Source organism: Apus apus, chromosome 16, assembly GCF_020740795.1.
Source record: "Apus apus isolate bApuApu2 chromosome 16, bApuApu2.pri.cur, whole genome shotgun sequence".
NCBI lineage: Eukaryota > Metazoa > Chordata > Aves > Apodiformes > Apodidae > Apus > Apus apus.
The window spans coordinates 5,446,481-5,467,504 of record NC_067297.1 but is presented as its reverse complement, the minus strand read 5'-3'; the positions used below and the strand labels follow the sequence as shown (position 1 = coordinate 5,467,504).

Below are 21,024 nucleotides of genomic sequence, written 5' to 3'. Positions count from 1 at the left end.
AAAGCTTTCCTTCTCTTCCACAGGCTGGGGAATGCAGTGAGTAGAAAAGCCCTTCACTCACAGAAACTATTGGGCATAAAGACACTTGTCATCTCAAACATGGAGATGAACAAACCATTTATTTTATCCCCATCATAATTTTCAAGCTGGCTTCCCCATACACCTCACTGTGAGCACCTCCATATGACCCCTCTACATCACTTCTCTCATCTAAGACTCTACTAGGCAGCAAAAAGAACTGATCCCAGCTCTGCCACATACTCTGCTCTGGATAAAACTGCTCATTTTGGAAAGCCTGTGGATTTCCTGTCTCTCAGGAGATCCTGTTGACTGTTATGGGACTATTTGCACAACAAAGGAGCACGTTGAAAACAAACCCTTTCTGAGTATGTAGAATCCAGTGTTCACCACAGTAGAAAATCAAAACCCTGATTTTAAGGCATCTTTGTCATGACTTAGTCACAGTTCAGGGAAGGTCTCCACAACATGTGCTATGGGGGGGTTTCTGTTATGGTCTACTCCACAGAAAGAGTCACAGACCTCACAACTGAAGCATCTATCTAAATTTCTTTACAATAATTATAAGACTTGCATTAAGAGGTACATTATAACTCTCCCACTCTCAGTCTCTGAAACACTTGCTTTTTCACTGGTTTTCATGATCAGACTGTATCCAAATACAAAGTGTCATTTTGGATGCCTTCATTTCCCAAGCTCAAAAAGCTCCCTGTCCATCTGTGTAAGCTATACCCTGACCATCTCTATTAGCAGCAGCCTGCAGAGAGCCCAGGCAGCTTCACCTCCCCAGGCACTCCCAACAACCCAGGTGCACCTGCAGGAGGTACCTCTGGCTATTTAAAGGCTCCTGAGATGCTCACCAGCATAGTGAGGTAAGTTGTCTTGCAGGTGAGTTAGAAACAAGGCTGTAAAAAGGGTGAGCTGAAAGAAAACCTTGCAATCTGAAGATGTCTAAATTCATTGTTAATACAAACATAAGCAAGGTGAATGTTCCAGAGTCTTTCACAGAGGAGCTCACCCAGCAGTTATCAAAAGCAATGGGCAAACCAGCACAGGTAAGTCCAGATCCCCAAGTGTTTTCTACATTTATTCAGCTGTGCCTATGCAGTGAACTATTTCTCAGCAATAGCCTCTCTAAACTAATATATCTAATAGTTCATTGGTATTTAGAGTCTTCTCTCTGTACAAATACCAAATACTTGTTTGCTGTGACTTAGCTCTGCTGAGGTCTCAAAATGCTTAAAATACTTAAAGTAGCTTTGTGTGTGATGGTGGACTGAGCTGTGCAGATGACCATAGCTTGTATGCACAGGAGACAGTAAGAATTAAAGAAAGCAAGATCTTCTCAAGTCAAGAGCTGTATTTCAATATCAATAAGATGAACTGCACAGAAGACAAAGAATAATTTATTACAGAGCAAAGGATCTGAGGAGCTATTATGGGTTACCACACAAATAGGAGTCAAGACAATGCTTGGGAGCAGGGGAATTTAACTTCAGCTGTACACAAGTTGCAACCAAGCCTCAGTAGAAGTACTCCCTCCAGCCTTGGGCCCTCTAGTTTGAGAAAGAGGTAGGCAGATGAATAGATGCACCAAAGGAAAAACGCTGAAGAAATAAGAGACTGTAAGGATTAACAGACATTTTGGCTTTTTTAGGAGAGAAAGCTAAAGAGGGAGGCTGTTATGGAAGAGTCAGGAACATCTTTACCATTTTTTCCTTCATCAGTGACATAAGGCAGGAAGCAGCCAGCTTAACTTGCAGCAAGATTTCAGCTAGTTCTTGGAGGGAAATGTTTCAAGTTTCTATGGGATTGTGAATAGCACTGACATTTATTTGACCAATTAGAAATTCTCAGCTCAGCACTCTCTCATAATTAGAGTATTTCTATTTGCTGTAGTATGGCTGTAGGCTTTAGAAGACAGTAGTGTGTGGCTGGATGATCTCATAAAGCTGATTTGATGCATAGTGAAAAAAAACAACAATCTCCCTGGGAAAGCCTGGTTCTACTCTGCCTGTTCCAGGTGATACTGTTTGATGTCTGATGAAAGGGTTGCAGTTTCTCTAGGAACAGTAATGGAGTTCTGTGCAATCAACCAGTCTCATTAAGCATGTAGGAAATCAATCTCTGCCAAGTTTGACTGAAGTTAGTTATCTCCAGGAACAGAAGCATGTTTTAGGCTTGTATAAGCCTTGTTTCCACAAAAAGCAGGCTAAACTGTAAAGGGGAGTAAGATTTATTTTTTTCCAACACATGTGGTAATGAAACAAAATTCTTATGTAAAACTGATGTGTTCTATCCCTCTGCAAAAAAAAATTTTCTTTTAATCATTCTAGCAAAAAAGTACTTGCTGGTTGGGGGGTGGGGGGAATGTCAGCTGGTGGTTCTTGCATAACAGCTCCTGAATATAAAGCTGGAGGCCAGGGCTGGGATGCAGCTGCAGCAGGTTTGTGTGGCATTGATATGTAATGGGACTTAGAAATATACAGGGAACAACAAAGAGCTTTTTTGAAGAAGAACATGCAAACTCTTTGTGACAAAGGAGGCAATAGTAAAGGCAGAGTCTCTTAGTTATAACATAGAAAGAAGGAAAGGATTAAGGATGGGCTGGAATGCAGAGCTTTCCTCTTGCAGGAAATGGTACCATTTGAAAAAAATACTGGTTTTTATTTTTAATCAAATAGTTTTTTTCTATTGCAAAAACTGTTTCAGACACTTTCAATCTGCTCTAAGAAGAAAATAATGCTAATTAACATTTTGGTTTGATTTTTTTATTTAATAATAATCTGCTTTGGGGTAGATGCTAAAGCCATATCTGTACCTACATCTAGCACAAAGCACAGGGTGTCCAGTGAGGGGAGAACAGAGCCAAGCAAGTGATACCTCAGCAGGGTCTCCTTGACTTAGCCTGTACACTGTGGTCTGATGCACCTTGTGCCAAAACAAGCTGTAAATGATGACCAAGACTAATTACCCAGACAGCTCCTGGTACTCAGGCTAGCTTGTTTTACCAAGAGGGTTAATTGCTGCTGAGTTCCAATGATGCGCTGCTAATAAACGTGGGTAAGACCAGAAAACAGATGAATGCCAAAGGAACTGATCCCTGGATTCCCCAGTATGTGGATCTGACACTGTGTATTAGCAGCAGGGAAAATTGCAGGCTCGTCATTAATATTAACATAGATACTTTATTGTATTTTTCCTGCTCTCAAGAACAAAAGCAGGATTAGACTGTATTTTGTTTAATGAGAGGGATGTTGATTTAGGCCTCTGCTGTGTCAGTTCACATTTACCTCAGCAGGGAAGACTGCAGCAGGAGCCAGTGAGGTGCAAAATCTCTCTGGAACGTAGGGCGGCAGCAATGCAACCGCACACCCCCACTCCCGCCCAGCCTTCCCGCACGGGCAGGGAGAGCCTGCTGCCTTGGAGGAGGGTCTGGAAGTATTGCAGGTCACTGAGCTCTTGGAGCATCTGAACTTTCTACCCAAGGTGCAAAGTCAGTAAAGATGATACTGCAGGGTCCTCATTCCAACAGTGTCCCTGGGCTGAGCTTCCAGAACCCACTTTTTAGTAGGGACTTGGGCGCCCTGGGATTGAAGGTTGTGAGGCAGCACGAAGATCTTTGGCCCAGGGTGACTTTGGCACAACAATAAGAGTGAAACTATTTGCCTTTTAGTAAGTGGTAAAAAACATCTCTGAGTGCCTGGGACTGTCTGCTGCTTTTTTTGCTTTTTTAATTTTTTTTAGCTTAGGAATACAGCCATTCTGCAATAGAACAAAGAATTGGCATGGCAGTGCCCATTTCTGAATGGTATGTCATGGGAATGTAATTGTATTTCATGTAATCTTTGTGACTTGCAGGAAAATATTTAGGAAGACTGGAAGTGCAATGAAGCACATGCAGGAGAATTTCAAAAGCGTAATTGTTAGGCATGCACCTATTGTAACTGCAGTTTAGGTATGCTAACACCTTCCTGAAGTTTCAAAACCTTTCCTAACACAGCGAAGGAAAATAATTTTTTATTCTTCCAACAGTACCTAGCAATTCAGATCTCTCCTGATCTGCTGATGTCCTTTGGTGGCTCTGCAGACCCCTGTGCTGTGCTTTCTCTACAGCATTGGCAAGATAGGGGAGCAGAACAAGGTCTACTCCAAATTGTTTTGTGACCTACTGAACAAACAGCTGAAAATACCATCTGACAGGTGAGCTCACAGAGCAACTTGTCTCTCATGACTTCACACAGATTATTGAAACTATGAATCCCAGACTTGTCCCTTGGTGTTCTTCTATTAAGTTTCTGCTTGAAAAAGCTAAATGCTAAGTCAATAGAACAACTCTTCAATTAAAATGAGAAAAGGAGCATCTGCATGAGCTGCAATACCAATGCCCAGAAGCTGTAAGATTTCCTTTAGTTAAAATGATGGGTGCTCAGATACTCCATGTAGTCACAGATCTCATGTGCAATAATAGCCTCAGTACCAACACAATATAATGCTATTAAAGAGATAACTTGAGTGATGTGTACCAACACCTCCCTGCTGCCTGTGGGGTACAAGTGGAGGCCTGAGAAGTGTAAAGTTCTGGGGGACAGTCTGCAGTGTGGCTGTGTACATCCTGCTGCAGGATGGCCAGACTGCAGCACTCAGCCCTCAGCAGCTAACAGTGTCTTTCTTCCCTTTCAGAATCTACATCAGCTTCTTTGACATCAGTGCTGGAAATGTAGGCTGGAACAACACCACCTTTGCTTGAGGTGCCCTTGAGTGGTAACAGGTTCTTCTTGAACCCTCACCATGGTTTCTGAGCACTGCAGTTCTAGGCACATTACTGGTATCTGGCACAAACAGAAATGGCAGTGGTGCCTCACTCATGGCTACGTGCTGCTGCTTAACAATTTGTTTGCTGCTTAAATAAAAGTAAAAATCCAGCAGGAGCCTTATGACTGAGACAGTCTTGTTATTCTAGAAAGGCCTGTGGTTGAGATGGAAGGTGTTTTCTCAAAATACAGAAGCTTTTATTTTTTAAAAAAACCAATTCAGTCTTCTGGGTAAATATGGACACTTCATCTGGATATGCCTTTGCCTGGTTCATGCCAGTGTGCCTGGCCAAATTTAAATACAGCTATCTTGACCTGGTTTCAAAATACACTTTCATTTCAGTCAATAGATGTGGCTGTAATACAGCCCTCTCTTCAAAACAAGAAAATATGGGATTGCAGGGGTGGATTGCAGTACATGGATTAACACTACATGGACCTCTAGATGTTCAGCAGAAAAGTCAGTCTGCTGTAAGAATCTCTCCAGATTCAGGAATAGGCAGAGAAAGTAAATGGAAAAACCCACTGTTCACTGTTCTGCCCTCCCCTTTTCATCCATTGAACAATTTGCAGTGACAGTGGAGATTAGAGCACGGCTCAAAATGAGGCACAGGCACAGTGAGCCATTCCCAGAGGCCAAAGTAATGAATTAATTACAAAAGGAAGTTTTCCATATAAATATTTATTATTCAAGCCCTTGGTCAAAGAACAATTTGCTTCCAAAGTAAAATAGAAAGTCTGAGTACAGATCTGTTTCCTGAATCTCTAAAATTAGGTGTTCTGAGACTTTTTTTTTTTTTTTCTGGAATAACAAACCCATCTCACCTCTGTCCTGAGCTCTACTGTGCACATCCATTTTGTCCCTATCACAGCTTTGCTTTGCAGCCACATTGTTTAAATACAAGCCTGTATCTCAACCTGCAATAATGCTTTGTTGAAATAACAAATGAAAGCTGCTTTAGTGAATCAAAGCAGCACAGCCAATGAAGCAACATGCTATTTAGCATCTAAACACATTATATCTTATTAAATATTTTTCATTCCACTTAATGCATTGCAGAGCTGCCTGAGGAAGCTAGACATGGCACAAAGTAGGTAGACTTTTGGCAGAATTGCCTGTGGAGAACAGCTATGAAGCCCCTAAACAGACAGGATCTTCCATGGGGAGGCAGTCTTCTCCTCTAGAAATCAATCTGCCTTTTCGATAGGGCCACCTGCTCCAAGAGTGCTGCCTCTGCCAGTTCTTGGAGCCACAACACCAGCATTCTCTAAATGCCCAGTTATTCTGTGCCCAGGTTTTGACTGTGATGCAGGTGGATGTGTGCAACTGCAATCCCTGCATGCCCCAGCCCTGCGATTTGCAGGCAGCCTCCAGGCACAACTTCAGCCTGCCCCACATCTTTTCTAAAGCCTTTCTACATTTCAGAGTTATTCTCACAGCATCCAGACCTTGAAATGTGTGTTTGTAACATGCCTCCTGGCACAAGTGTTATTAACATCACTACTACTTGCTATACAATCCTTACAGGGAATATAAAAGCTGCCTTTGCCTCTGGCACATCATTACAATGCTCTTTGGTATATTTCTATAAAGCATTTTACCTTTCAGTTTTTTTGCTCTTGGACACATTTCTTCCTTGTTCTTATTTTAGCCACAAGCAGTTGTGTTTTAAAACAGATGCTGTGCATCCAGGAAATGCATAGTGAATGCATGAGTCTGGAGCAATCACGTGAGAGAGGAGAGCACACATACATGCACACTTGTATTTGGTTAACTTCTAAAAATGCATCTTTAGAAGTTATGAAAATGTAATGCATTGCTTCTTCCTTAGGAAAGGGGACAAAAGATAATGAAATTGTAGCTGTCTTCCTCTTCTGTGGCAATGTGGCCAAGGGCCACAGAGCAAGCACACCAGTGGTGACATGGCTCTTGAGTTTTTCTATCTGGACTGCCAGAATTCCCATCCCATACGACAACTCTGGGAGGCAGGAAGGGGGGAGGCATCAGAGGCACTGGGCAATGGCAAAGAACTGAGGATCTCAGGTCTTAATAGCACTGTTAATCACTAAAAAAATAAGTGCTCCAGTCCTGCCAGTCCTCAGTGTAACAGCCTGTGCCAGCCCAAAGCATTCCCATACAGTGCCATCCCTTATTTTTCGTTCAGGGCTACGTGTGTTCACGTGTGTCCACACATGTAACATGTATGTATGGCCCAGCTTTCTAGCAGCAGCAGTGCTGGGACGTTGTTAAAAAATAACAGGTGCTCAGTTCCTTGTGTGTAAACCGTCTGTGTGGAGCGGGCTCTGGGCCTGATCCCCTTTTAGCCTTCCTGTGAGTCACCTCAGTCGGTGCGGAGGCAGAGGCAGGGCGGGGAGCCGTGCCCTCCGCAGCCTACGTGCGTGGCATCACACAGCAGGCTCAGCTCTCGGGCGGCCTCTCGCCTCCGAACAGACACGCACCATTTCACTGCTAAGCAAAAGATGATCACTTCTGCCTTTCTCCAAAATATAAAAAAATGAGGATGCTGAGGGGTAATAGATCACTTTCACTTTGATTGAAAAGCGTTAGAGATCAGCATGCCAGCAAGTCAGGCGTTTCTGCTTGCACTGTGTTAAAACTATGCACAAAAATTAAAACAAAAAATGTACGAATCTGCCTTTATTTTGCAAAAGGAAAAGAATTCCCTTCGGAGCCAGAGCTAGTGTCCCATTTTGCAACTGCCGAGCTAAGGCCTGATCCTTTATTGCCCCTGATCCTGCCAAAGCCGATGGATAGTGGTACCACATGCGCTGACACCAGGTTACGTATGAACTGCCCAGCGCGGCAGGACTCGCTCGGTTCCAGGGAGGAGCCTACAGCGTATCCTCAAAAAAATGCTCAATAGCAGTAACAAAGCAAGCCAATAACGGCAGGAAGCGGGGGAGAGCTCTGGCCGGCAGGGCACCGTGAGCCAGGCCAGCAGCCTGACCGTCAGTGTCCGTGCCCGTCCCCCCCGCCGCTCCCCCCGCCCCGCCGGGCGCGGCCCCTTTAAGGCCGGCGCGGCCCCACGCACTAAAAGCGCCGCCGCCGCCGCCCGCTCGCACTGCGCCGCCAGCCCCGCCGCGCCCGCCTGCTCCGCTCCCGGCCCCGCCGCCGCCATGCCTATGTTCACCATCCAGACCAACGTCTGCAAGGACGCCGTGCCCGACAGTCTGCTGGGCGACCTCACCCAGCAGTTGGCCAAGGCCACCGGCAAGCCCGCGCAGGTGAGGGCGGGCGGCGGGGCCGGTGCTGCCCGGCGCCGGAGAGGCTGCGGCCCGGTGTGAGCGGCTGCGGCCCGGTGTGAGCGGCTGCGGCCCGGTGTGAGCGGCGGCCGCCCCGGGATGGGGATGGAACCCGGGCGACCACGTGCGCGGGGCCCGCGGAGGGAGAGGAGCCCCCGCAGCGCGGCGGGCTGCGGGCCCCCTGCTCCGGGGAAGGGGCTTATTCCCGGTCCCTCGGCCGACAGCCCTCCGGGGGAGCGGCGGCAGGCCTGCCTCTGCCCGCTCCGGGGCCGAGCGGGCCCCGAGGCTACCGGCCCGGGTGCTGGAGCAGCCGCAGCGGTGGGGGCTTGTCCGTGCCGGGGCCTCAGCCCTGCGGCTGCGCGGCTGGGGATGGGGCCGTGGCTGCCAGGCCAGCCTGGCACAGCGCGGTAGCAGGTACCGGCATTCAGCTCCGGGCCGCCCCTTCCCGCTGAGCTGCTCCGGGACACCCCGGGACCGGCGCAGCCCCGCGGGCCCCGCTGCTTTTGCCGCCCGTGCAGCCAACGCCCGCCAAGGCCGAGTTGCGGAGCAGCCCGTAGACACGCCCGGTGGCTCAGTCCGTGATTTGAGGGTGTGAATTCTGGCACACAAATACCGTTTTAAAGCCTTTATCTCCAGCCACGTGCGCTTTGCTGTGGCGGGCGGCAGAGCCCGCCTCGCCCGGGGCTGTGCAGGAACACAGCCTGCACCCGAGGGCTGGGCTGGGGGATCCCCGGGCTGGGGGGCCTGGCTCTCCACGGGTGCGAGGGGCAGCGCTGCCGGGACACAGCACCTAACTGCCCTGCTTCCTTCGTACCCCGAGCAGGTTTGTATCGGGAGAGGGAAGGGGAGTTACCCTGTATCCATTGGTTCTCTCGCTACAGTACATCGCGGTGCACATCGTACCTGATCAGATGATGTCCTTCGGGGGCTCCACTGATCCCTGCGCGCTCTGCAGCCTGTACAGCATCGGCAAAATTGGAGGGCAGCAGAACAAGACTTACACCAAGCTCCTGTGTGATCTGATGTCCAAGCACCTGCATGTATCTGCAGACAGGTGAGGCTGGGGCCTGATGTTACTCGTCCTGTTTATCTGGCTTTCTGAAACTGATTTGAAAAGTTTATTTAAAAGTACAGAAAAGCCGGGAATAAGTCCATGTGTTTGAGAAAATACAAAGTGATTGTTTGCAGTGTTCTCATGTCCATTGAAGAGCTTGATGCCTAATTCTTCCCCTTCAGAGTCCTCAATTAAATGGCTTCCTGTTCTCAGGGTAGGGAAAAAATCCCAGAGGACTGACAAGCTGTACAGTGTGGGTTTTTTTGCTGCTGAGGTGTGATGTCCTCTGGTGATGGGAGACTGAGAACACAAGGGAGGAGCAGTAACAGCCTGGAACTGAAAGACACAGCAGAAGCCAGCAGGCTGTGAGCAGCTCCCTTGGAGCCTGTGGTGCCTTGGGTGAAGGATGGGAAGAACCTGCTCCCACTGACTTGCTGGAGTTGGAAGGGAGAAGTGTGGAGCCAGCCCTGAGGGCCTGCTTGGCTTTCATAAGGCTGCCTGGCTGTCTGACATGTGTGAAGGACTGCAGTGCTCAGAAACAAAAGGTTTTGATCTCTGGAAATTCTTGACAGGCTGCTGGACAAAAGCTGTGTGTTGTCTGGATGGTCCCTGCCTGGAGAAGAGTAGTTTGTATTTTAAAAAAATGTAAAAGTACAATTCCAGGGACTCTGAGGAATATTGACAGTTTGGAGGCTCTACGAGAGAAGTTAGCTAGATTTCAGTAAAAATTAAGCTTGAAACTTCTGAGGGATGGGAAGCACTGTCCCCCATTCTGTTGTCCTGTTTCACTCATTACTACTATAAATGATTGAAGGTCATTGTGTCTTCCTGTGCCTCTCTGCAGGGTCTACATCAACTACTTTGACATGAACGCTGCCAATGTGGGCTGGAATGGTTCCACCTTTGCGTAGACCTCTCCCATCTGTCTGAAGAGGCTGTTCCCGGATCTGCCCTCACCCTGCCCCTTAGCAGAGACCACTGCACAAATGGCCCCATGTCCCATTTTGTGCTCTCTCACAGATTGATGGCTTCTTGATAGTGTGTTTAAATATTGCTGCTTCAACATTCCTACGTTTTCTGTGTAGAAAACAAATAAAAGATTTAGAATTAAACTGCCTGGTGTACGCTTTGGCCGGTTGGGAACGGAGCTGGGTGATGTTATCCATTTCACTCTGAGTGCTAAACCAAACACACAAACGCTTCGGGTTGCCTCCCTTTTTCAGTCATGGCATTTCACAGCAGGGTTATTTTCAGTAGCAGGTACCTGACGGCCCTCCAGGGTGATTTTGTTTTACCTTGCTGAGCTCCAGAGGATGTAGGTGCCTTCAGGGTTTCTTGTTGCTCTGAGGTTTTGTCTTCACTTTAGCCCTTTGTTTGTTTCTTTTTTTGTTTCCCTGTGCCTCTTAAGCTTTTTTTTTTTTTTTTTGCCTCCCTCCGTTACCACGAGGGAAGGAAGCGCTGCTGAGGCCAGCACCGTGCCTGTCGCTTCAGGAGCCTGCCGGCCGGGCACGGCAGGGGCCCGCCCGTCACCGCCTCGAGGTGCTGCCCTTGCCCCGAGCGGCGGCTGCGGGTCCCCCCGCTCCCCTCAGCGCTTCCCGCCCTTTTCCAGCCGCCCCCTCAGGGAGCGCGCGACGCCTCCCGGAGCCTCCCGCCGCGCGCGCCGCCCGGCGCCGTCCCCGCGTGACGTCAGCCCCGCGCGCCGCCAGCCCCGCGCGCCGCCAGCCCCGCGCGCCGCCAGCCCCGCGCGCCGCCAGCCCCGCGCGCCGCCAGCCCCGCGCGCCGCCAGCCCCGCGCGCCGCCATGGCGCTGTTCTGCGTCCGCAGGTACCGGGCGCCCCGCGCCCCGCTCGGGAGGGCGGCGGGAGCTGCGGCCCCGGGGCTGGAGCGGAGGGGGCCGGGCCCGGCGGGGCGGGCCGGGCCTGAGGAGGTTGTGTCTGGGCCCTTTCAGGTACGGCGGGGAGGAGGAGCAGGAGGGAAGCGGAGCGGAGGAGCGAGCCCGGGCCCTGCTGCAGAGGCTGCGCCAGCAGGCCGAGGCCCGGCGGCTGAGCAGGCAGCGGGAGGGAGGGGAAGGGGCGTCCGGAGGAGCCGGGCCCGGGGGCCAACCCGAGGGAGGACAGAGAGAGAGGGAGAGTGACGAGCCGTCCGGCGCGCGGGGACAGAAGCAGCCGAGGAGGCAGCGGGAGCCTCGCGGCCCTTCCGAAGAGGGGCCGGGCGCTGAGGAGGCAGCAGCGGGCGGCACCGCCTCCAAGAGGAAGAAGGAAAAGAGAAGAAAATCGCAAGTGCGGCAAGAGAGGACTGAAGCAGGTACGGGTAAACGGAGGCTGTGGGGTTTGGGCTCGTTGTGGTTGTCCGTTCTCAACACAAGACGTTTCACTGCCCCTTGAGTAACTTGCTGGATTTACCCAATAGTGAGTTTTGCTTTCTTCTGCTTAATGTGTTCCCAAAGTAATTCCTTTTTTAGGGGGAAGCCCAATATTGCAAACTCTGAGGATCAATTTAGTGTAAGGGAAGGAAGAAAGCCTGTCACCCAATCTTTAGTTTCCTGCATTCCAACGAAGAAATGTTTGGCTTTTGCACTTGGATTTAGAGAAAAAGAGAAGCTTGCAAGTAGTTGCTGAAGTCCTATATTGTAAAATGTTCCTTGCAGCCCTTTCCTGTAGCATATTCCCATCTGTAGCCTTGTATTCCTGTTACCTAATTTCCAGAGTCTGAAGAAGACATCACACCACAGGACAACAGGACTAACCTTAGCAATAAACTTGCTAAAAGGAAGAAGAGGGATGAGGAAACCAGGAGAACTGAAACAAGGGAGGAAGCGAATAGGGAAAGAGCTGAAGGAAATCAAAGCACCAAGGAGGAGCTGACCTTAGCAGCCTCAGAGGAAGAGGCAAAACCTCCACCTTCCAGTTTTGAGGTTCTTGGAGACTATGACATAAAGCCAGTGCAGAAGGTAATTAGCTTGACTGGAACTTGATGACAGTCAGGAAGGAACGTGCCTCTTACCAGCTTATTTCACCTATGGCATTGCCCGTTTGACTGCAGAAACACTGTGTTATTCCTTCCCTCACCTCAGGTTCAGCCCTTCTTACCACACTGGCTTGCCCAACCCAAACTGGTGCAGAAACGGATCAAGGATAATCTGGTTCCAATTGGAGATGTCCCAGGAATTCATCCCCGGCTGTTGAAAAAGCTTCAAATGAATGGGATCGAGTCCTTTTTTCCAGGTACCTTGACAGTGCTTTTGTGTCTTCCTGAACTGCCTTGGGTAGTTCTTGCAGCACATTGTTGGATGTTTTCTGTAGTCAGTGGGGTAAAATATAGGATAAAACCAAGTTTAATGCATCCAGGTGGTTGTACCAGTGTTAACCCTTGACTTGGAAAGCTTTATCTAGGCTGAGTAATTAAATCTGTTATATGGTCATAAATGCAGCTCCACAAAATAAAGTGGGTTGCAGTAATAGCTCCCAGCTGCCAAAAGAGGGAGGCCTTGCTTGTGTCCTCCCACTGCCCCCTTACACCAGGCATGTGCTCTAGTCCCTTCTGCTGTTTCTGCTCTTATCAGACCTCTCTGAGAATCTGTTCAGCTCATTAAAGCAGCAGGAAACTGCTCAAGCAATAAGGCTGTTGGTCTTTTTCTATCTTTTACCAGCTTTGCAGACAAGTCTGATAATTGCCAGCTCCTAAATGAGCAGAAAGCACGGCTGGAAGGAAGGGCAAGGGGAGGGAGGAAGGTGGGATCTCTGACCTTCAGCCAATGACTTGGTCCAGCTGAGCCTGGGGGCTCAGGCTGTGGCAGAGACCCCCCGCAAGGTGAGGCAGGAAAGGCAGCATGTGCCTGTTAAAGTAGGCTGCAGATACATTGGTTTTAGTCCAGTTCATTAATTGTAGTTGATGTTTGTTTCCATTTCTGTTCAGTTCAGGCACAGGTGATTCCTGCTATCCTCCAGAGTGCATCCAATGGGTACCTGGTGGGGCAGGGGGGATACCGCCCCAAGGACATCTGCGTCTCGGCTCCCACGGGCAGTGGGAAAACCCTGTCCTTTGTCATACCCATAGTACAGGTGAGTTTGTCTCCAGGGAAGCATCTGTAGGGAGAATGCTGGGGTTGCTTTTGTTTAAATTTAGAAGCAGATCAAAAAGCCAAGGAATCTGTGGGTGCAAAGCAGCAGTTTTTTAGCTCAGAGCTGTCTTAAGGGAGCTGTGTCAGTTCACTTTGTCTCAGCATCTCGCTCCTCCTAGACACGGTATGAGGAGTTAGGAGGGTGGAGTGGAGTAAAAACTCCATGGGATTGTGTCAAGACCATCTCTTCTCACCACGTTAGACACGAGAACCCCGTTCTCTCCCCACTGCTCTCAGGGACTCACTTGGCCTTTGTTTTGGCAGGTTCTGCTGGACCGAGTCGTGTGCCAAGTACGAGCTCTGGTTGTGCTGCCCACCAAAGAGCTGGCACAGCAGGTAAGTGGCTCTTGACCTTCTCTGGGAGCAGAACTGGACCATGACAAAGGCTGGTGCAGTCAGTGCTGTGCTTAGCTGTTCTGTGAACCAGGTTGAAGACTTGTCAGGGGGGTTGATGTTGTTAGCATCAAGAAAAGTATTGTTTTAACTGATTTTGTGTGGCTAACAAAGCCTGTTTCTTTGCAGGTGAGTAAAGTATTCAACATTTACACTGATGGGACAGGTCTGAAGGTCGTTTTGATTACTGGCCAGAAATCTTTTGCAAAGGAGCAGGAGATGCTTATCCAGAAAAAGTAGGTTAAAAGGTCTTTTGATAAGGTTTATAGAAGTTATAAACCATTTAATCTCAGTAAGCAGGGATCAGAATATAGGCTGTTGCATCACACCATTGTGCAATAATGATTTTGGGCAGTGGGTTTATAGGCTAGACAAGGTTTGTTCTGTCTTTGTCAAAGTGTCTGCTACTACTGTTGCCCCTTTTTCTGGTTGTTATGTTTCACTAGATTTTTGGGGTTCTTGACCAGCTGATGAGAATACAAACTTTTATACCCACAGGTAGAAATTATTGGGATTTTGCTGCAATGAAGCTGTTTTTAAGAGTAATTAAGAGCAATGCTTTCTGTTTAAAATGAGGGAGGACGATGGGCACTAGGGGTTAGTGTCCAGCACTGCCCGTGAATGATCTCCAAAATGAAAGTGCATGTTTGAGTTTTATTATTTCTCAGTTAATTGAATGGTAGGAAAATTTTGAAGGTCTGCTGACTAAGGATCTCTGTTACATGCTTTAAAGTGCAGGGAGACACTCACTGAAGGGTGGCTTGTTGTTTCAGAGTGACAGGCTACTGCAGCCTGGCTGACATCATCGTGGCCACGCCAGGGCGGCTCACGGATCACATCAGCCAGACCCCGGGGTTCAGCCTGGCGCAGCTTCGCTTCCTGGTGAGTCTGTTCCACGGGTCTCCAGGGTCCATTACAGCTGCCAGATCCTTTTTGCCCCTCACATGGTACACAAACACATCTCTGAACTGTTGTATGGGCCGTGCTCCAGCTTGTTCAGGCAGCTGTCTGAAGATGAGATGTTTTATTCCGACTCGTGACACCCAAGCATCCACCACCCACTTCCCCTTCTCTCTGAGCCTCTTGCAAACACAAACTCAGAGTAAAGCCTTATTGGTCAGGGTAAATTTTCAGACTGTAGTAGCTTCCATCTTGTGGGTGTCTGTGCAGAGACATAGTTGCAGTCTTATTTAGGACGTGGAGATTTTTTTGTCTTATTTGAAGACATGGTTTGGATTTACATGCAGATGAACATGTGTGTAGTTTGAACGTCAGGCTTCTGAGTCATTGAAATAAAAGCAAAATTCAGTTCTGGGGTAGAAACTTCTGCTTTCAGTTGATAACAATAATTAAAAGGAAAAGAAAAGGTGCCTGATGTTGGACAGTATTTAATACATAGTGGTTTTCATCCTTGTGAGTTCAGATTGTTGATGAAGCTGACCGTATGATCGACGACATGCACCAGAACTGTCTGAACCAAGTTGTCAAAGCTGCATTCCAAGTAGAAAATTGCTCTGGCTCCAAGATGCTTTTTCAGAGGACTAAGCCAGGGCCTGTAACAGCAGCCAGGTAAGTTGCCAAGTGCATTCCTGATAACAGAGACACCAGCACCTAGATGCCACTGCCCTGCTTCACAGCACTCCCTAAAAAATGTGCAGATGCTGCAGTTCTGTGATTCATTTGCACAGCAGCTATAGTAATGCCTTCTGGCAAGCTGAGTAATAGTTTTGAAGGAAAACTGGAACTATCTGCAGCTACTGTTTTCATACAGCATGGTAGAGATAGGTCAGAAATTGAGACCAGTGACCGATGAAGGAAGCAGCTGGGATGAGGACAGGGGTAACTGGGAGAAAAGGCTGTGTGCAGGGGTGACTAGTGAGGGTTGTCCAGTTGGTTGAGAGCACTGATCAGTTCTGTCTGTGAACTCCACCATAACACAAGGGTGGAAAAGAACCTACAGGAAGGGCTCAGGGCAGGAAGAGCATAAAGAGTTAATTGTTTCCCTCGTAAGATCATCTGAAGGCACTTGTGGAGGAACTCCTTTGCCCTGTCCCCAGAACTGAGTGTCTGTGTGCTATGTGTTTCAGCTCCTGCTATCCTCAGATACCCTTACAGAAACTGCTGTTTTCAGCCACCCTGACCCAGGACCCAGAGAAGCTGCAGCAGCTGGACTTATTCCAGCCTCGCCTCTTCACGTCTGTCTATTCTGAGAAAAAAACTCTTGGAGATGGAACAGAGGCTGAACAAGATACTGATAAGAAATACACACTCCCTGAGGGGCTCTCGGTATGACAGTAATTCTCTTTAATAACTTGTGCTTGAAAATTTGTTCAGCTCCAGAATGAGTTAAGTTCACCAGCAATGGGGAGTGGAGATACAAAGTAATGTAGTAGCACTCACCAGCTGTCCATGTCTCACATGTATTTCAAGGCATGTAGATACATCTCACCCTTGTAGACTAGGAGGCAATACATGTTGTTACTTGTAGTGGAGAAGAGGTAACATCAGAACAGCCCAGATCTGTCTCCACCCTGTGGTGTATCCTTCCAATCTGTAACTGTGACTTGTTCAAAAGGGAGTGGTGGTGTGGGGTCTGGTTTTGCTGCTGTTGGTTGCAAAACATCTAGGCTTGTGTAGGATGGAAGGGTAGTGGGTTTCAGAAATTATAGCCTTGGCAGGAAGTAATTTTTCTCTCTGAACTTCTTCCCTGTTGACTCCAGCAATGTTATGTGCCTTGTGATCTGAATTCCAAGCCTTTGCTCCTCTTGCATTTCATGCTGATAAAGAAATTTACCCGTGTGTTGTGCTTCACCAATTCCAGGGAAGCTTCTCACAGGTGAATATATTAATGAGATCACTATAGTAGTACCTGTTAAGTAATGGTACAGAGATAGTGAAGTGAATGTTTCTACATTTACCTACAGATTGTTCCTGCTGGTTAAAGCCTTTGGTGGAGTCACTGTGGCTGAGTTTTCTTCTCGGTTACCTCCGAATGAGAGACGGAGAACCATGAAGGAATTTGAGCAAGGAAAAATACAACTGTGAGCATCTTTGTTTCCTGCATGTTTTCCAACATAGGCTATTTCCAGTGTGAAAAGCTGGGTAGAACCAAGAGCACAGTTAAGGGAGGTTTTCTGTGAGACAGAGTGTGCAGGGAGCAACTTGCAGAATGGGCATGAGACTTGGAATTGTGACTTTTTAATTGTTTACCCTGAGTGTAGCTTGACCAGCTCTAATCTAACTGTAATCTGAATTTCTGTGTGTTGTATTTTAACAAGCAGTAAATGTAACTACTTCTTCTTCTCCCAAGTAATAAGTGATAGGAGGAGGGAATGGCCCCAGGTTGTGCCAGGGGAGATTTAGATTGGATATTAGGAAAAATTTCTTCCCCAGAAAGGTTGTCGATAATTGGAACAGGCTGCCCAGGGAAGAATTTCATTCACCATCCCTGGAGGTGTTTAAAAGACATGTAGATGTGGTGCTGAGGGACATGGTTTGGTAGTGGACTTGGCAGTGCTGGGTTAACAGTTGGACTGTATGATCTTGAAAGTATTTTCCAACCAAAATGATTCTGTGATTCTATGCAGTTGCCCAGAATACATACAGTTCTGAAAATTGTAAGTTTAATATCCATGCTTGGCATCTAGTATTTAGTGGAAGAAAATGGATGTTGGTGCTGGAATTATATGTAGTATTAGTGCTTCCTACCAAAGAAATCCCTGACAAGACTGGCATACAGATTTACTTCACTCTGTGTATTTGATTTGCTTTGTAATTTTGGTGTCTCCGTGGCATTGCATCTGTGGAATGTCTCTGAGAAGAAAGTAAATATTTATTTTCTGGATTTTCTTTTTATCTCCACCTGGTGCTTAAATTTCTCCTTGACTACTGGAATGTCACACCTCGCTGTCTGTGTTCAGTGCCTTTATGGAATGCTAGTTCCAGTGTGGTGGGAGCAGTCTGGCTTAGTGTCACATTCTTGGAGAACCTGCAAAAACCCAGTAACTTGTCATGCATAACAGTAGGTGAGAAGCCTGTAGTGGTGCTTGGAGCTCTGCAGGCAGCTAATCATGACAGTGACAATAAGGAGTGACTGACAGTGCTGCTGTCACACAGGGACCAGCTGCCTGCTTCAGTTAGCAAGAGTTGTCCTGGCTTCTCTTGTGTTTCACTTGTGTGCATAGTGCTAGAGATGGTACCTGAAGATGACTATGTGTATTTAAAACCAGGTTAATCAGCACAGATGCCACTGCACGAGGGATTGATGTTCAAGAAGTGAATTATGTCATCAACTACGACGCGCCGCAGTTCATCAGGACCTACGTTCACCGGTGAGGCAGCCCAGGGCACAGGGAAGATGCCTGAGCTTGGGTTACTTTGAAATGTACAGCAAAGGTGACATGCACTTAAAAAAAAAAAAAAAGATTTATTTTACTTTAATAGGCAAAGAGCTTTCTAATCAGCATGGAGCACTTAGCATCACCAGAGTCACGCGGTACTGTAACAGAACTAGCAGCCTAGTACAGAAAATGTGTTTCACAGAGGGAGAGATGCTGTCTGAGCAGCATCAAGTATTGGGTTTCTACATGATCAGAAAACTGCAGCTCAGCAGCTGTGAACGAGCCCTTGAAATGTTCATCCTTTGTAACATATGGCTAGTCCTGCTGGCCTCAAAAAACTCAGGCTTTCTTACATATGGAGAGTTTCAGGCTCTTGGAGTTGATTAATGGCAGTGACTGTGAGGCTAAACTGACTCGATTCTACTTTTTTCCATTTCTAGAGTTGGAAGAACAGCTCGTGCAGGAAAAGTGGGTGTTGCTTTCAGCTTGGTCCTTAGAATTCAGGTATGTCACATGTGGGATTGATTTGATAAGGATGCATGCAGAGGCATCAGGAAAATAAGGTTCATAACACTTCCCACTTTTTCCAGTCAGCTGAGCTTGGTGCTTGGAAACCTCAATTATTTCCTGACTGGGCAGCATGTTCCAAAATGTGCTCAGTGTCCAGCTGCTGGCAGTGGGGCCTCATCCTGTGTCTGTCTCGTTCTGCAGGAGCGCAGGTTTCTGCGGATGCTGAGGGATGCTGGCATCCAGGACATAAAAAAGCACCCAGTGAAGGGTAACTCATTAAAGCCATTGCTGCAGCAATATGAGGAAGCTCTGTGTAAGCTTGAGAAGACAGTCAAGGTAATTGAAATGAGGAAGAAAATTAAAAAATCAAACTACTTATTGCACGGTTTGTTGCAACTCATAACTAGCACAAGTATTAATGTCCCTTTCATTTCACTGAGACATTTTTATGTGTGAGGGCAGCATTTGTGGGTGCATCATTATGAAATACTCAGAAAGGGTGGGGAGGGAAGAAGGTTTTTCTGTTAAAAGAAAGGCACTGATCCTGGAGTTGTTTAAAAGAAATGTAGATGTGCTAGGGACATGATCTAGTAGTGGACCTGGCAGCGTTTGGCTTTTGGCTGGATTAAATTATCTTAATGGTCTTTTCCAACCTAAATGATTCAGTTCTATGGTTTGTGATGTTTTCTTTTCTGTTCTGCCTTTCTCTTTACCTCTGGATTTGGGATTTTGGCAGCTATCCAGAGGAAGGCAAACAAAATGCAAAGATTAAACCTTTTGTCATCGCAGAGTTTTAAAACTGTAATTTACAGCTATGCTGACTAGAAGTTGAGTATTCCAAGCTAGGAAAGGATTTTCTGCAGGCCCTCCTTTATACACCAGTAGGATGGTTGAGAGCTTTTAGACAAAAGCAGAGTGGCATTTAATTTGCCAGATGGGTAGAGTAGGGGTCCATAGTAGACTTTGTGATGTGTGATTGGGGGAAGTAGGGCAATGATTGGGGCTGTAGACTAGGAATGTTTGGGAACTGGGGCAGAAAGGGTTATTTACTTGCCCCATTGATCCCTAAAGTCCCTTCTGTGTGACTCTAAGACGGGCATCTTCAGTCACCTTCTCAACTTTTTATTTTGAACAGAATGAGCGAGCACAGAAACGAGCCTGAATGAATGGAAGCAGAGAAGGTTGTGTTTGTGGCACTGCAGCTGCTGAGTGGGATAGGTCATGGATGGTAACAAGGAGACATGGTCCCTGAATGGAGCCAGATGGTTGGCTCCTCAACCTTATTATATCTAAAGTCAACTGTTGCAGACCTCATTCCCTTTTCAAGGACACTCAGAGTTCAATTACTGGTTAAAAAAAAAAAAAAGACAGCAATAATTTTGAGATACAGTTATCTTGAAGAGGACTTTGGATCACATCCTGCTGGCGTGGCTAAAACTACCACCAGTCGCTGCAGCATGGGCCTGATGGAGCTGCTGGTCTCCAAAGGTGAGGGCTGGGCCCTTGCCTCTGAACTGGGACTACTCATGGTTCTGTCTTACTGCACAAGCAGCCTTATCTGCAGTGCATAAACACATTTACAGTGCCTGTAGCAGAAGCTGCCCTAGGCTGAAGTGACTGCAACTTCTAAATAACTATTATATGTATTTTTAAACTGTCTAATAAAGATTCCTGGGTACCAGAAGATCCCGTTGAAGTGATTTTTTCACTTCTCTAGTCTTCTGCTTTTCTTGTCATTTTCCTGACTTGTTGCCTTACTTTGTTCCAGTCCAACATGCAGTACCAGTGGTAACAAGCGGGTATTATTGGGCAATGGGTTGGTATTAATGCAGACCAAGATGTCAGATGTCTAATGTGCTGGAGTCAATTTGTGTCCCTGCAGGCCATAAATCTGTGTTTGACACATGCCACTGGTATTTTTAGCTGCCTCTGGCAGAAGCTGAAGCAACTACCACATAGTTGCAGCCTGCAACTACCCTCCAAGACTGGCTTGTATTGTGGTACAAAATGAACGTGCACCAGCATTAGCAACGTGTTCTTGGAGCAAAATGAAATGCTGGGAGTGTCGGAGGGCTGGGTGTCAGGAAGGGGGTTGCATCTTGTGAAGAGAGAAGGAATGGGAGGTTGTTTTATAGCAGTGAGGTGATGTGTGTCTTCCTACTGTGTGACCCCTCTCTCCCTCAAGCAGGTGTTGCCCAGCATGGGTGCCTGGGCTGGCATCAGAGCAGCCAAAGTGGAAAGTCCTCTGGAGCCGGAGCTGTGGGCTTCTGTGAGTAGAGCAAGGATCTGCTTTGGGCACCTGCATCCCACCAGCCGAGCTTTGGGTTCCCTCTACATGAAGCAAGTAAGGGCAGTTATTAAGCCTGAGTTCAGGTTTGATGTGGCAGAGCCCGGTTGGAGCTTTGCCCTGGACAGCCCCCAGTGCCCCTGGTCTGTGAGACCACCCGGGCCCGAGCAGCCCTACCCGGAGCCCCGGGCCCTGAAAAGGCGGGGAGAAGGGACCCCGGGCCCT

General features: G+C 47.6%; 3 protein-coding genes across 4 annotated transcripts; all 3 read left to right on the top strand.

Moving 5' to 3' along the window:
* Positions 1-965: 965 nt before the first annotated feature.
* Positions 966-4,768, top strand: LOC127391508 (macrophage migration inhibitory factor-like). Its single transcript, XM_051634332.1, is given in 4 exon segments — positions 966-1,073; positions 4,054-4,115; positions 4,117-4,221; positions 4,702-4,768. Coding segments are annotated over 4 exon segments (342 nt in total).
* Positions 4,769-7,877: 3,109 nt separating this feature from the next.
* Positions 7,878-10,262, top strand: LOC127391507 (macrophage migration inhibitory factor). Its single transcript, XM_051634331.1, has 3 exons — positions 7,878-8,078; positions 8,978-9,150; positions 9,995-10,262. The coding sequence occupies exons 1-3, from the start codon at positions 7,971-7,973 to the stop codon at positions 10,059-10,061; spliced, it is 348 nt and encodes a 115-aa protein (XP_051490291.1). The 5' UTR covers positions 7,878-7,970; the 3' UTR covers positions 10,062-10,262.
* A 688-nt stretch (positions 10,263-10,950) lies between these two features.
* On the top strand, positions 10,951-20,957 carry DDX51 (DEAD-box helicase 51). 2 transcript variants are annotated; one of them, XR_007891034.1, is made up of 17 exons: positions 10,951-10,973; positions 11,098-11,453; positions 11,855-12,099; positions 12,223-12,373; positions 13,065-13,210; positions 13,534-13,605; positions 13,792-13,898; positions 14,436-14,544; positions 15,086-15,231; positions 15,750-15,948; positions 16,383-16,498; positions 16,587-16,703; positions 17,892-17,993; positions 18,443-18,506; positions 18,714-18,848; positions 19,648-20,000; positions 20,701-20,957. XR_007891034.1 is itself a non-coding variant. In XM_051634033.1 (16 exons), exons 1-16 carry the CDS (start codon positions 10,951-10,953, stop codon positions 19,672-19,674), a joined length of 2,115 nt encoding a protein of 704 aa, XP_051489993.1. In that variant the 3' UTR covers positions 19,675-20,248. The 2 variants fall into 2 exon arrangements, 1 of the variants encoding a protein (XP_051489993.1); XM_051634033.1 differs by lacking the exon at positions 20,701-20,957 and having other exon boundaries at positions 19,648-20,248.
* Positions 20,958-21,024: the final 67 nt, after the last annotated feature.

Excerpts from the sequence above, each read along its gene's own strand:
- LOC127391507 (XM_051634331.1), top strand. The coding sequence starts at position 7,971 with ATGCCTATGTTCACCATCCAGACCAACGTCTGCAAGGACGCCGTGCCC. Across the intron at positions 8,079-8,977 it reads CCACCGGCAAGCCCGCGCAG|TACATCGCGGTGCACATCGT; the intron begins GTGAGGGCGGGC and ends CTCTCGCTACAG. Across the intron at positions 9,151-9,994 it reads CTGCATGTATCTGCAGACAG|GGTCTACATCAACTACTTTG; the intron begins GTGAGGCTGGGG and ends GCCTCTCTGCAG.
- DDX51 (XM_051634033.1), top strand. The coding sequence starts at position 10,951 with ATGGCGCTGTTCTGCGTCCGCAG. Across the intron at positions 11,454-11,854 it reads GCAAGAGAGGACTGAAGCAG|AGTCTGAAGAAGACATCACA; the intron begins GTACGGGTAAAC and ends CCTAATTTCCAG. Across the intron at positions 13,606-13,791 it reads CCAAAGAGCTGGCACAGCAG|GTGAGTAAAGTATTCAACAT; the intron begins GTAAGTGGCTCT and ends GTTTCTTTGCAG.